At 42.9% G+C, this 12,439-nt stretch overlaps 1 protein-coding gene across 1 annotated transcript; it reads right to left on the bottom strand.

Annotated features, from left to right (window-relative positions):
- Positions 1-338: 338 nt before the first annotated feature.
- FADD (Fas associated via death domain) lies at positions 339-4,296 on the bottom strand. Its single transcript, XM_063158193.1, has 2 exons — positions 3,839-4,296; positions 339-2,907 (listed from the first exon to the last, which is right to left on the bottom strand). Exons 1-2 carry the CDS (start codon positions 4,197-4,199, stop codon positions 2,639-2,641), a joined length of 630 nt encoding a protein of 209 aa, XP_063014263.1. The 5' UTR covers positions 4,200-4,296; the 3' UTR covers positions 339-2,638.
- Positions 4,297-12,439: the final 8,143 nt, after the last annotated feature.

Here is a 12,439-nt window from a genome sequence, read left to right as displayed (position 1 = left end):
AGCAGAGGAGAAGAGAAGGAAGCCTGCCCAGGGGCAGCCTCTGCCCCAGGCACACTCGAGTCTGGGCTCCCGAGGGCTGCCAGGGAATCCTTTTTTCCTTACACCTCCCTGAGTGACAGCATTGCTGCTGGCAAACTGCAGCCTGATTAGCACTTCTGAGAAGCTCGATGACAAAACACTTTGCTTTTTGTCTTTAATGTCCCAATAAGGGCACAGGTAACACAATGCCTGTTTAGCGCCACTCCTTGCTTTCAGAGTGTCCTTAACATCCACTTTCTCCCAGTCAGAGATCTTACTGCAGACAACAATCCCATCAAACAAGAAAAAAACCCGTTCCATTTATTTTGGTTTTTTAAAGAATTATTTTTAATGAAATGTACACAGAATTATACAATATAAAATCTTATTTCAAGTTATAAAAAATATGCATATGAGTTCAAGGTGTTTAATTTGAAAATAAGATTGTCAACTGGATCAGACAACAGTCCCTTACAAATTGCACCCTTTATCCCTCCCCTCAGTAAAAAGGGGCATAATCAACATTTGAGTATCTCATAAAAACGATCTGAATTGGCCCTGAAGTATGGCACAGATGGGTGCAGTCTAGGTCATTTCCTTCAGTAAAAGGATGTAAAAAATCCTTAGAGAAACAAGGTTTTTACCTCCTGAAGCAGAATATTTCTTGTGAGGGCTAGGCTGATGAGTGCCTGGCTACAACAAACAGGTTTTTCCAACTGATTCCTAAAATATCCTGCCTGTATGCAGTATACTCTTCCTATTTCACACAAATCTCTTCGGTGAAGCAGAAAACTCATTAAAAGTGGATAAGAAAAGCACTTCAGCAGACTTGGAGGTGTTTGAGCACTCACCTAACATCCTGCTCACTTGCACTCCTCTGCTCCTAGGGATTGCTCAGAGGCAGGAAGGAAAAGCGACCGGAGCAATCCTTTTCTTTATATACTGCAGCATGGATACACCTGATGTCTGTGAAACAAAAACCTCCAGAACACCTGAGCTTATCACCCAGCTGCACCTCAGCACCTCCTCCTGGGGAGCCAGGAATTGGCAATTGATACAAGTAAAGGGAATAAGAACTTGCCCAAAAGGCAGACAGGTGGCAACTCCTTTGCTTGGATACAACCAGCGATACTAAATACACCAAACTGGAAAGATACTGAGAATCAGCACACAATGGTTTGGGCAGGGGGGGGACCTAAAAGATCATCCAGTTCCAACCAATGACTCTTTCCACCAGACCAGGTTGCTCCAAGTCCCATCCAGCCTGGCCTTGGGCACTTCTAGGAATGTGGAAAAGAATCACGGAAGGGGAAAAACCCCTGACTGAAATGATTTTTCTGTCATGTGAACTTACAATGATTTACAGTTTCCACTAACTACAATAAAGCATTCAAGCCTAACTATTTGAGCAAAAGGCACCATGTGCAATGAAAACTTGAAAATTAGCAGTGTTACAACATTTCTGCAGAGCAGTGACAGGTTATGTGCTGACACCCGGCCTTCACAGCAATGGCACCACATAAAAACAGCTTGGAAAGAGCTGAAACCCCACAGGTGCAGCAACAATAAAACCTCTTCCAGTATCTGGCCAGGCACTTGGGAGGTGTTTGCAGAAACACAGGATCCTACAGCTGTTCAAGCAGTAATGGTAGCATGGGATTCTTCCCTTTGAAGTCTCCACAGCCCTGCATGTCCTCCACTGTGCAATTGTGCAGTTTCTCCAGCTGTAGGTCAGGTGTGAAGGCCACTGGCTGAAGGTTGTTCCAGATGAAAGCTGAGAGCTGCATCTGACAGAGGCTGGTGCATCCTGCTCCCCCTGAGAGTGGCTCACACCTTCCAGCACACAGGAGCAGCCTCTGGGACAGAGGCCACGAAGGATGCCCAGCAAGGAGCCCCAAAGCATCCCCAGCTTTGCAAAGAGGCTGCTGTGAACATCTTCTTCTCTTGGACAGTTTCAGGAGAACTTCAGGATGCTGAAGGCACTTGGTGCAGACATTTGACTTCCATTTCAAATCCAGGCACATTTTTCCCAAGAAAGCCACCACAATAATTAGTGTCCCTCTTGCACTGCAGTCTGAGGTTACAGTTGTCTTAATATACTTTCATGGAGAGCAAATATATCTGACAAATTTCCTAAGATATTATTTTTTGCTACTCCAAAAGAAAAGCCAGTACCCAGCTGAAACCTTTACTCTTTCTCCCTTTCACACTGTATTTATAATAGGCCATTATAAAAAAAAAAAATCCAACATCTCCATGAAATTTTAAATTCCAGTTGTTTCAGAAGTGTCCCATGGATGTATTTCCAGTGGAGATGCATCTGAAAAGTGTCTGCAGCAAAGCAAATCTTTTCAGGTGAGTGGCAGAACAAAAGCGAGAGAATTTCTATATAATGGGAATTCAGATCTTCTGAAAGCTAAAATATCTTGAAATAAGCATCAAACTACAAAGTGCTCTACGAAAGGAATCTGTTTCCATGTCTGTTTCACCTGAGCACAAATTAACTTATTAAGGCACAAATAAGTGGCAGCCAGTGATAGTTAATTTGGTTCAGAAGAGAAGAAGGCACTCTGACTTTTTTCATTCATAGTTTTACACTGTTTTCATTTGGTTCCACTGTTCACCCGTAGAGCCTCTCTTCAATCAGGTCTGCCACCAATCTCAGGTTGCAGGCCTGGAGGGCTCTTATTAAGTCAGCCACCTTTGCATCCTTCCCCTTCCACTTCTGCCACTCCCGAAGTGCCTGCAAAACCATTTCCCCCAGGTTGTATCGACAGGCCACCTCCACCTTGTCCAGCTTCACGTCTGGCAGCCCGAGTTCTCGCATCAGCTTCTTCCAGTCCCTCCCAACATTGTCATGAATGACACCAAAAGCTACCTGCAGGAGACCTGAAACAGCAGAAGCACGTCAAGTCAGCCATGCATTTACTAAGAAACTCCAGAAAACGTTGAGAAGTTGTTGGTTCTAATTCAGCAAAACGCCACTACTCCTGTTGCACTGCACATACTGAGAGTTAGTTCTACAGAAGCCACTGGATAGACTTGGAATCCCAAAAGATAAAAGAAAGATAAAAAAGAGGGGGGGAAGTTCCACCCCGAAAGACATTTGTGTACTCGTTTACTGGGATTGCTGGGGAGTGATATATGCAGGTGTGAAAAATGTGTATTTTATGACTGGGTTTTTGCAAATATTAAAATAAATATTATATGTGTTGTGTTAGAAAGTAATGCTGTATTAATTCTCTTAGTAGTGTGTTAAATATAGTTTTAGATTATAAAAAATGTTAAAATAGAAACTGTGCTATGTAGGATTTTTTTTTTAAAGAAAGGACTCACAGCAAGATAGCAGCCACAGGATACCTGAATCTTTCAGAGAAATAGAATTTATTGCCCCATTATCAGAAGAAACAAACTTTTTCCCGCCTTGAAGGCGCTGTTAGGATTCAGAGGAAGAAGTTGATGATGACTAGAGGGAATCCTGTGTTTGAATGGAGTTTATGCATCATGTATGAAGTGCGTGAATATGCAACAGGCTGTTGTTTTAAGGGTTAATCCTTTGTTACCGTGGGTCCTTTTTCGGGCTCGTGCTGCCCAGAAGAAGGTACCTGGACTGTCCATAACTCTTCGTCTCTATTGTCTCGTACTATCCTAATTCAAATTGTCCAAATTATTATTACTGTAATTGTATTACTATTTTAAAAACCATTTTATTACTATTAAACTTTTAAAATTTTAAAAACAAGTGATTGGCGTTTTTCACACGGGGATATAACTATATTAAAAAAAACCCAAAACCCTCTGTAGAAAATAATCCACCTACCTTTTTCATGCTCATCTGGCTGATCCTCGGGGGCCTGAAGTTCCCCCTGTTCGAACTGCTCCACCAGTGCCAGCAGGTCGACCCTGCTGATTTTCCGGAGCAGCTGTTTCAGGAACTCCAGACTGTCGGGCGCGATGTGCCCCCGCTCCCTCAGGGTGCTGAAGAGATCCAGGCCGACTCGCACCGCCTCACTCTTTCCCTTCGGGACTTTGTCGCGGCAGAGGAACGTCAGGTCCTTCACCTCCTTGGCCGACAGCTCCGAGGAAACGGAGAACAGCAGGCTCTGGAAAGGATCCAGGGCGCCGCGGCCCGCGGTGGGGATTTCGGCGTCCTGTCCCAGCCCTCTGAAGTGGAAATCCATTGCTGTACGCGCGGGGCGACCTCCCGGGAACACGGAGAGACACCGCAGGGACGGCACGGTACCGACCCCAGCGGACCCGAGCGGCGGCCGGAACTCACGTCACCCGCGGCTTTCCCGCCCCAAGATGGCGGCCGCGCCGCCGCCCCTGAGGGAGGGCGTGCGCTCTGTCGCCGCCGCCGCCGCCTCAGCTGAGGTTGGGGACTCTCTACCCCGAACCCCTCCCGAGGCGAACCGGCTTCTTTGGTGCTGCTGAATGCAGAGCGTGTGTTGGAGCCGAGCTCAGTGCGGCCGGTGTCGTGCTTCGGGAGAAGCCCTGGTGCCTCAGCGCCTCAGCCGTGGCCAGGTCACAAAATCACAGAACCAGAGTTACAGAGTCAGAGTCACAGAATCGCAGAGTCACAGAATCACAGTCACAGAACCACTGAATCACAGAATCACTGAATCAGAGTGTGAAAAATGCACGTATTTTATGCTTGGCTTTTCGCGAATATTAAAATGAATATTACATATGTTGTGTTAGAAAGTAATGCTGTATTAATTCTCTTAAGTAGTGTGTTAAATATAGTTTTAGGTTATAAAAAATGTTAAAATAGAAACCGTGCTATGTAGGATACTTTTTTTTTTTTTTTTAAGAAAGGACTTGCAGTGAGATAGCAGCCACAGGACACCTGCCTCTTTCAGAGAAAAAGAATTTATTGCCCTCTTATCAGAAGAAACTTCTTCCAGGAACGGTGACTCCACCTCTCTGGGCAGGCCATTCCAATGTCTGATCACCTTTTCTGCAAAGGAATTCTGCCTAATATCCTACTTAAAGCTCTCCTGGTGCAGCTTAGACTGTGTCTTCTTGTCCTGCCACTTGTTCCCTGGAAGCAGAGCCTGACCTTCCCTAGCTGCCTTCTCCTGTCAGGGAATTGTGCAGAGCCAGAAGGTTCCCCCAAGCCTCCTTTTCTCCAGGCCAAGCCCCTTTCCCAGCTCCCTCAGCCTCTCCTGGTACTCCAGACCCTTTCCCAGATCCATTCCCTTCCCTGGACATGCTCCAGCCCCTCAACGACCTTCCTGAATCCAGGAACCCACACCTGTAGATTTCCTGGTTAATATTGAATAATATGAATAATTGGACTTTTTGTGAACACCTACCCCTATAAAACTTAATCTCTGTGTTGTTTTTTTTTTTGTTTTGTTTTGTTTTGTTTGTTGTTGTTGTTGTTTTTTTGGGTTTTTTTTTGTTTTTGTTTGTTTGTTTGTTTGTTTTTGGTTTTTTTTTGTTTTTTTTTTTTTGTTTTGTTTTTTTTTTTTTTGTTTTTTTTAAGGTGGTAAGAAAAGCAGCACAAGGATGAAAGGTTCAGCCTGGGCATGAGGAAGCTCAGGGGCTACCTTCTGGCTCACTGAGATGAGCATGGAGACGGGAGGGACTTGGTCATTTTTCACAAGGAAAAGGGGCTGGACAAGAAGAAAATCACCAGAGGAGGTTTAGGTGGGGTATTAGGAGACATTTCTTCACTGAAAGGTTGGACAGGCATTGGAACAAGCTGCCATGGGGAAGTGGTGGAGTCACCATCCCGGGAGAGATTGAAAAGATGTACAGATGTGGTGCTGTGAGACGTGGTAGAGGACTTGGCAGTGATGGCTTAATGGACTCAATAATCTTAGAGTTCTTTTCCAGCCTTAATTGTTCCATGGTTCTATGGTTCTATAAATGGTTTTCTCCACCAAGAGCAAGAAAGGCCCCAGCAGAGCCCTGCCCCCAAAGAGATGCCATTCCCATGGCTTCCCTGCCTGACAGCTGCCCAGGAATTCCTTTCTGCCCTCCCTGTGTGCCCCTGCTGCCCCCAGAGACCCCCAGCCTTTCCCTGGAAGCACAGGACATGCAGCCTGGCCTTTGTTCCTCACCAAGATTAATTGTGACACAAAGCACCTCCTGACCTTTAAAAGGCAAGAAATAGGGCAAATGTTAAGTCCCTGTATTTTAGAGGTGACTCTTACACAAGGTGAAAGGTTGTGAACTTTTCTTAAATGGGAAAGGTCAAGTTCACTCCATTGTTTTGTAGGTGCCTTTTGGCTTTTCTTCTCAGCACATGTAGATAGTTCAGAAATTTTTCTTGTTCCTTCTGTGAGCACTGGCATGTTGATTCCCCAAGTTACCCCGTTCCTAAGTTGTTTCCAGCACACTTTAATTTATTATTCTTACAGCACACTCACAGACCTATGTTCTCTCATTATAGAAAGGTTTCTGACTGATAAATGGACTCAAACACTATCATCTTCCTCATCTCAGTCTCCACTCACACATTCCAACGTGAAGACCAAACCCCCAAAACATTTCTAAAACTCCCACAGGCACAAGCCACAAGCCCTCCTTAGATAAACCCACTAGATATTTTTGTTTATTCCCTAAATGCTGCAGACTAGAGGGAATTAACTTGTTACAGGGTCTCGTGGTAAAGGAAAGAGTGAGAGGAATTGCCACTGTGAATCTGAGCTGGGACAAGATGTGCCTGATTTAAGAGGTGCTTTTTTTTTTTTTTTTTGCTGCCCTGAATATACTTTAAACTCAAGGAAAGTCATTAGCAAAAAGGGTAGCATAGGAGAAATGTATTTGCTGTGTGTGCATTAATTAATGAAGCAGGAGTAACCCTTGTAATGGTATAAGAAGTATAAAATCCAGTTAAATAAAATTCCTTTTAAATTTTGCCAGCAAAGGTAACTCTACAAAACAGCAGGGACCAAATCATATGGCAGCTGGTGATGGCAACCTGCCAAATTCAGAGACAAATCTGTGAGAGGGAAGTCCAAATCAGCACAATTTATACCTTTATTCTCTATATCCTGACATGCAATTGAAGACAACATCAACTGAGGTTTTAATGAGTTCATCCAAACCTGGTGGTCAGATTCAGCACTGTGAAAGTGACACTGCACATTTATGTAATTCCAAAGGTGTCTAAATTAGTAACAAAAGTGAAACTGAAAGACACAAATCTATGTTTAATTAAGACTCTTAAATGCTTTTAAACTCACTCCTATGGGAAGGCAGAGTGATTGAGCAGGGTCTTTTATTCTGTCTGAACCTGACTTGGATGCATTCACCGATGAAAATACCCCAAGCAATAAATTGCTTTATTCCAGTGATTTCCTTTGGAAGCAGTTTGTGGGGTTTTGGCAAAGGAAATATTAGGTGAGCCTAACAGATTGTAAGCACTTCTGTGTCAGAATAAAACTTAATAGAAATGATTTATTGGAGTAGCTCGGATTTCAGTGGAAGTTTCCCAGAAATTTAAGTGCTGTGAATGATCCGGTTCCCAACCAAATTTCTCAGGTTTCTTGAGGCAAGATGAGTCCTTGCAAAATACTGCAGAGGGAGCTCGAAGCCTGGGAGTGCCTCGGACTTAGCTTTGACTTCACGGTCCTTGTTGGAGGAGCAGGGCAAAGAGAGCGGGGGAAGACTGATTTCAGCAGAGCCCTCGGGGAGGTGTCAGTCGCCAGGACATCCCGGCAACGCCACCCATCCGGGGACTGCACAAATGGCCAAGTGCGGGGCTGTCCTGAGGCGTGGTGGTGTGGAAACTCGGGAAGAGCCTTCCCTGTTTCCAGCCAAGGCAAGCAACATTCTGCTGGTGCAGAGAAACTGGAGCGTTTGGGAGCTGCTGTGTTTTCAAGTGAAGCAGCTTTGATAATTTCTTTATTTCCCATGCAATGCAGTAGCACATATCCCAGGGGGACTTAAAATCCTTATCCTTACAATTCTGAGAGACAGGTTGGGCAAACACCTTGGCACAGACAGTGCTGAGGAACTGTTTCTCTTTTGAGGCCCAGGTGATTGTACACTTCTTTTAATATACCTGCTCTTGTCTTCCAAGGGAATTAACGACCTCTCCTTTTTTATTTGCTGGCTTCGCGATAAGAGGAGATTTTTGCATAAAAACTCAACCCTGTCCCTACTAGCAGAATTGAGCTACAAGAGGTTTTTAGTTTGCTTCCTGCTTTTTTACTCCTATGCTGAATAAACTGATTTCCATAAAATTTCTTAGTGTACTTATCCAATGCCTCTCACCCATTTTTTGCAAAACCCTAAAATGCACATTTTCAGCAAAGAGAAAACTGTTTCTGTATTTTTTCTTTTGTGAATGAATTGATCTGTACATGTTTATTTTGTCAGCTATCACCCCTCTGTTGCTATAACATCCAGTCTAGAAAGAAGTGCTCTGATAAAGAAACTCGTTTGTGAAGAGACTGAGGATCTTAGGAGAAAACTGTCCCTGACAAAAGGGCCCGTAAGAAATGTCAAATTATTATGGGTTGAGAGAGAAAATTAGAAGCAGAGTGTGGGAAAAGTAAATAAGTACTGAAAAGAGAGTGAACTCTGGCATGACTAGGTTGTATACAGATAAAAAATCTGGCCAAGTAACAACAACAACAAGCAATAAGTTGTTAACAGATGCTTGAACTTAATATTGAAACAGCAGAAGTGTTGATATAATTCTGTTGATACAGTTCTGTTGTGTTATTGTTGGCAGAAGAAGTTAGTTTAACTTTAGGGGAAGGGTAAATTGTAGACTTTTGTTTATTTGCTCCAGCTAAAAAACCTCTGACTTGACCTTTTACCTATTTTTGTAGTGAATTTTCATCATACCATGGAAGTATGAAATCATTCAAACAAACATTTCACATGTCAATAAAGCTGTGTGCATATATTAGCCCAGCACACCTCATTCCTCTAAACCATATTTATTACTTCAGCTCTGCAACATCAATTTTGGACTTGGAAAAACAGAAGAACAGAGAAGACAGAGAGCAAGGGTTGTTTGTAAAGGAATGTCATTGTGAAATGACAAAATGTCCCCAAATAACAGTGTATGATCATTAAATCTCTTTTGGGGCCCTTTCTATTTCTGTTCAGTTCAGTTCCTGCTCTGTGACTGGCTGAGGGCAAAGCAAAGCAAATTGAGATCCAAACTGGAAGTTGCTATTCATGCAGGGAAATAATCCAGCAGCTCTGATTGCCAGGCTTGGAAGCTAATACTGATTCATTTCTGCAGAGTATGTATAATTTGTTCTTTATTTTCCTGAGCTGCTGTATTGCTAGTTTCTAAACCAGATAAAACCATGAAAAGGTAAATACTTACCACAGTAACATTTATTTTCTCTAAATTGAAGTGTTTTTCTTCATTCTCCATCTTTGTATTAGAAAATACAATATTCTGAGCAGCTATAAAATAAAGGTTAGGATAACAAAAATAATTATTTTGCAGAAAATTGATCCATTTTACACCACTTTGGAGTATTTCTTACAAGCATGTAATTAGTTCTGTGCCACAGGACTTCATCCTCCCACCCAAGGAAAGGTTTTCTTCCCTTACTGAGGGGCAGCACTCCATTGCCTGCTGAAGAGCATTGCAGCATTGCAGTTGAAATAATGGCAGCAGGGATTTATCTTCTTTTTTTTCTTTTTTTTTTTTTTTCTTTTTTTTTTTTTTTTTGGTGTATGAATATTCAGCTCTTATCTCTTCTGTACTAACAGACTCTGCTTTGGACCTGGTAAAAAATGGAAAAATTTTCCCAACCATGTCCCTGCATCCAGCCTGCAGAGACCAGAAAATATCCAAATGTCTCTCAAAGCTACTGAAATTTTGCTTTAATAAATAAAAATGAGTGAGCCTGTCACACTTACTTGATTTTTGAGTTAAATTCAGGTATTGTGAAATCACTATTGTGACTGGAGTGAATGACAAGCCAAGAGGTGGGGGTTTTTTCCTAGAAACAAGCATTGCTTTATATATCTGTGGTTTTCATTCTTTTCAGGACGTGCCAGTGCAGTATTTTCCATCTGAGTCACTGTCCTGGAGGTTGGAAGGTGCAAGTTTTTTACTCAATTCCGATTAGAGAGGGAGTGCCTCATGTGCTCAAGCCCAGTGCACTTATTATCCAGTTATTTCCTTTTAAAACATGAATAGTTTCACGTGGCCACCAAGTGATACAGGATATGACTGGGTGAATTACTCACAGGGATTTAGATATCATAAATAAGAAAGCAAATCTGGTTTCATCATCCCTCTCCCTTGATTCTTTGGGGAGGAAGTATTATTTTCTGCTCTCTGAAGAAATGCTGTAATTTGAGCTGGTCCGCAGTGCTGTGGTCAGACCCAGATACCAGCTAGTCCTAAACCACAATTTGGAGCCCATTTTCAAGCACAAACTTGTGGGAAACTTGTTGCATTTGTTCCCAGAGATGAAGAGTCTAGAAGGGGAGCGTGACTTCCTGAGAGAAGGCTGGATTAATCTGATACAAAATATAGCATTTATTTATTTTCCTTGCTGTCTGTATACTTCAGAAGAAACGAGGAAGTTACAAATGCCACAGCTTGGTGCCAGAAAAGCCACAGAGTTTTTTTCTTTTTCCTTGTGTAGATACAACCAAGATTAAATGACTTGTAGCATAGGATCAGCCCCAAGCTCACCCTCTCTGTTCACTCAAATGCACATCTAACCATACTTTGCTGTTCTTCACCAGTTTTGGAGTGAGGCTTTTGAAAGGGAGCCTGTTCCACATCTTTGCCCAGCACCTAAACCTAGCAGTGATTAATTCATTGCCACTTCTCATCTCCAAGAAGCCCCAGAGGCAATTACCATCTTAGCTCAGCTGCTCTAAGGCAAGCCTTGTGAAGAGGTGGAGGAACTTGGTTTCAGAAGCCAAAGGTGGAGAGCCAAAGGGGAAGAGGTTCAGTAGAAGTTCAGAAGTGCCTCTCACTTTACTTCTTTCTCTCATTGAAGACAGGATGAAGGTGGAGCTGGAGTTCATGTTGATTTGCTTGCAGGAGTTTCACTGTTCCTTCCCTGCTCACAACTCCCCTTTTCCACTGCCAGCAGTGCCTGGGGAGAGCAAAGTGCCCAAACAGCTCCAGGAGTCAGAGCCCCTCAGCCTGCAGACACACAGGGCACACACATCACCTCTTGCAGTAAACCCAGGGCAGTCTGGCCTGCTGGGATTTATTGCTTCCCCACTTGCTGGTTAATTACCTGCAATTGCCTTCCTTCATTACCTGGAGATGTATTTCAGAGATTAATGCTTTGAGAAATGTGAGCTGCTCCTGTAATTACACACTGCTGCCATGACAGATGGGAATTCCAAGCTCAGCTCCATTCCTCCCACAGGACCAAAACCTTCCAGCTTCCATCTCCACACGAGACCTATGGCATTGCCTGGCTGGGTGTGGTTGGGATGGCATGTGGGAACACTGGCAGAGGCTGCCCCATCACCCACCTACAAGGGGAATCCATCCTTTTCCCAGAAAAACTAACTTGGGTCTGGGAACAGCAGGCAAAAGCCTTTTCTTCCTCTCTTCCCTGCTGTGCATCTTTTCCTTAGCTCCATCTCATAGTTCAGCTGAGAAGATAACCACTATTTTCTCATTTAGCAGTAAAAACAGGGAATAACCATTTCTTCTCTTATAAGATTGCTTAACCTCATGCCTCTTGCTCTCAGAAATGGACTTTATTACACTTAAGCTTGTTCAGCACAAACACTCTGCTAAATATTTTCTGTTTTGATTCTTGTTTCCCATGGCCATCTGAACAGATACGTTTCCTGTTTTGGCATGAATTTTTTTCCAGAGATGGTACTAAGCCAGATGAAAGCTATGACCTCAGAATCTTCAATTTTCTTGGATTTTCCAAGGCCTTTGCCTCATGGCAACCAGCACAATGGTGCACCCAACTCTTTACTGCTCTCACAACGCATCTGCATCAATTTATGTTGGCTTTAGCTAACACTGAAGGTTAGAAAAGTAACCTACAAAAACTGTCAGGAGTTTTTATTCTATCCAAAGTGAAACCAATCACTTAATAAGTACATCTTAACCTTATGCAAAGCACACTGAAGGGAATCAATAGGAATATTTTCTTTGGCTTCAGGTGGCCGACACAGCCTTAAAAATTAGGATAGAGTTAAAATTCAAAACAAGCCACATTCATAGTTAGTTTTTTCTTCAGAAAGGCCTGTTGGGCTAAAAAAAGAAGGTTAAAAAAAGAACTTTGGTTTTTCTCTGCTATACTAAAAATGGCATGTTGTGTTTGGTTATGGAATAAATAGTGCTCAAATGTGCAAAGAATTGAACCAGAGTTTGAATGGAATTCATATAAATTTTAAGATGGGTTTTTTCCAGTGGTAAGAGGAAGAGAACTTGTGTACTCTGAAAACTTTGTAGGAAAATATAAATGCACTCAAGTGATGCACAGAGCTCTGG

Source organism: Melospiza melodia, chromosome 6 (genome assembly GCF_035770615.1).
Source record: "Melospiza melodia melodia isolate bMelMel2 chromosome 6, bMelMel2.pri, whole genome shotgun sequence".
In the NCBI taxonomy this organism is placed as follows: Eukaryota; Metazoa; Chordata; class Aves; order Passeriformes; family Passerellidae; genus Melospiza; species Melospiza melodia.
The sequence above is the reverse complement of the archived record's forward strand: the minus strand, read 5'-3'. Positions and strand labels throughout refer to the sequence as shown.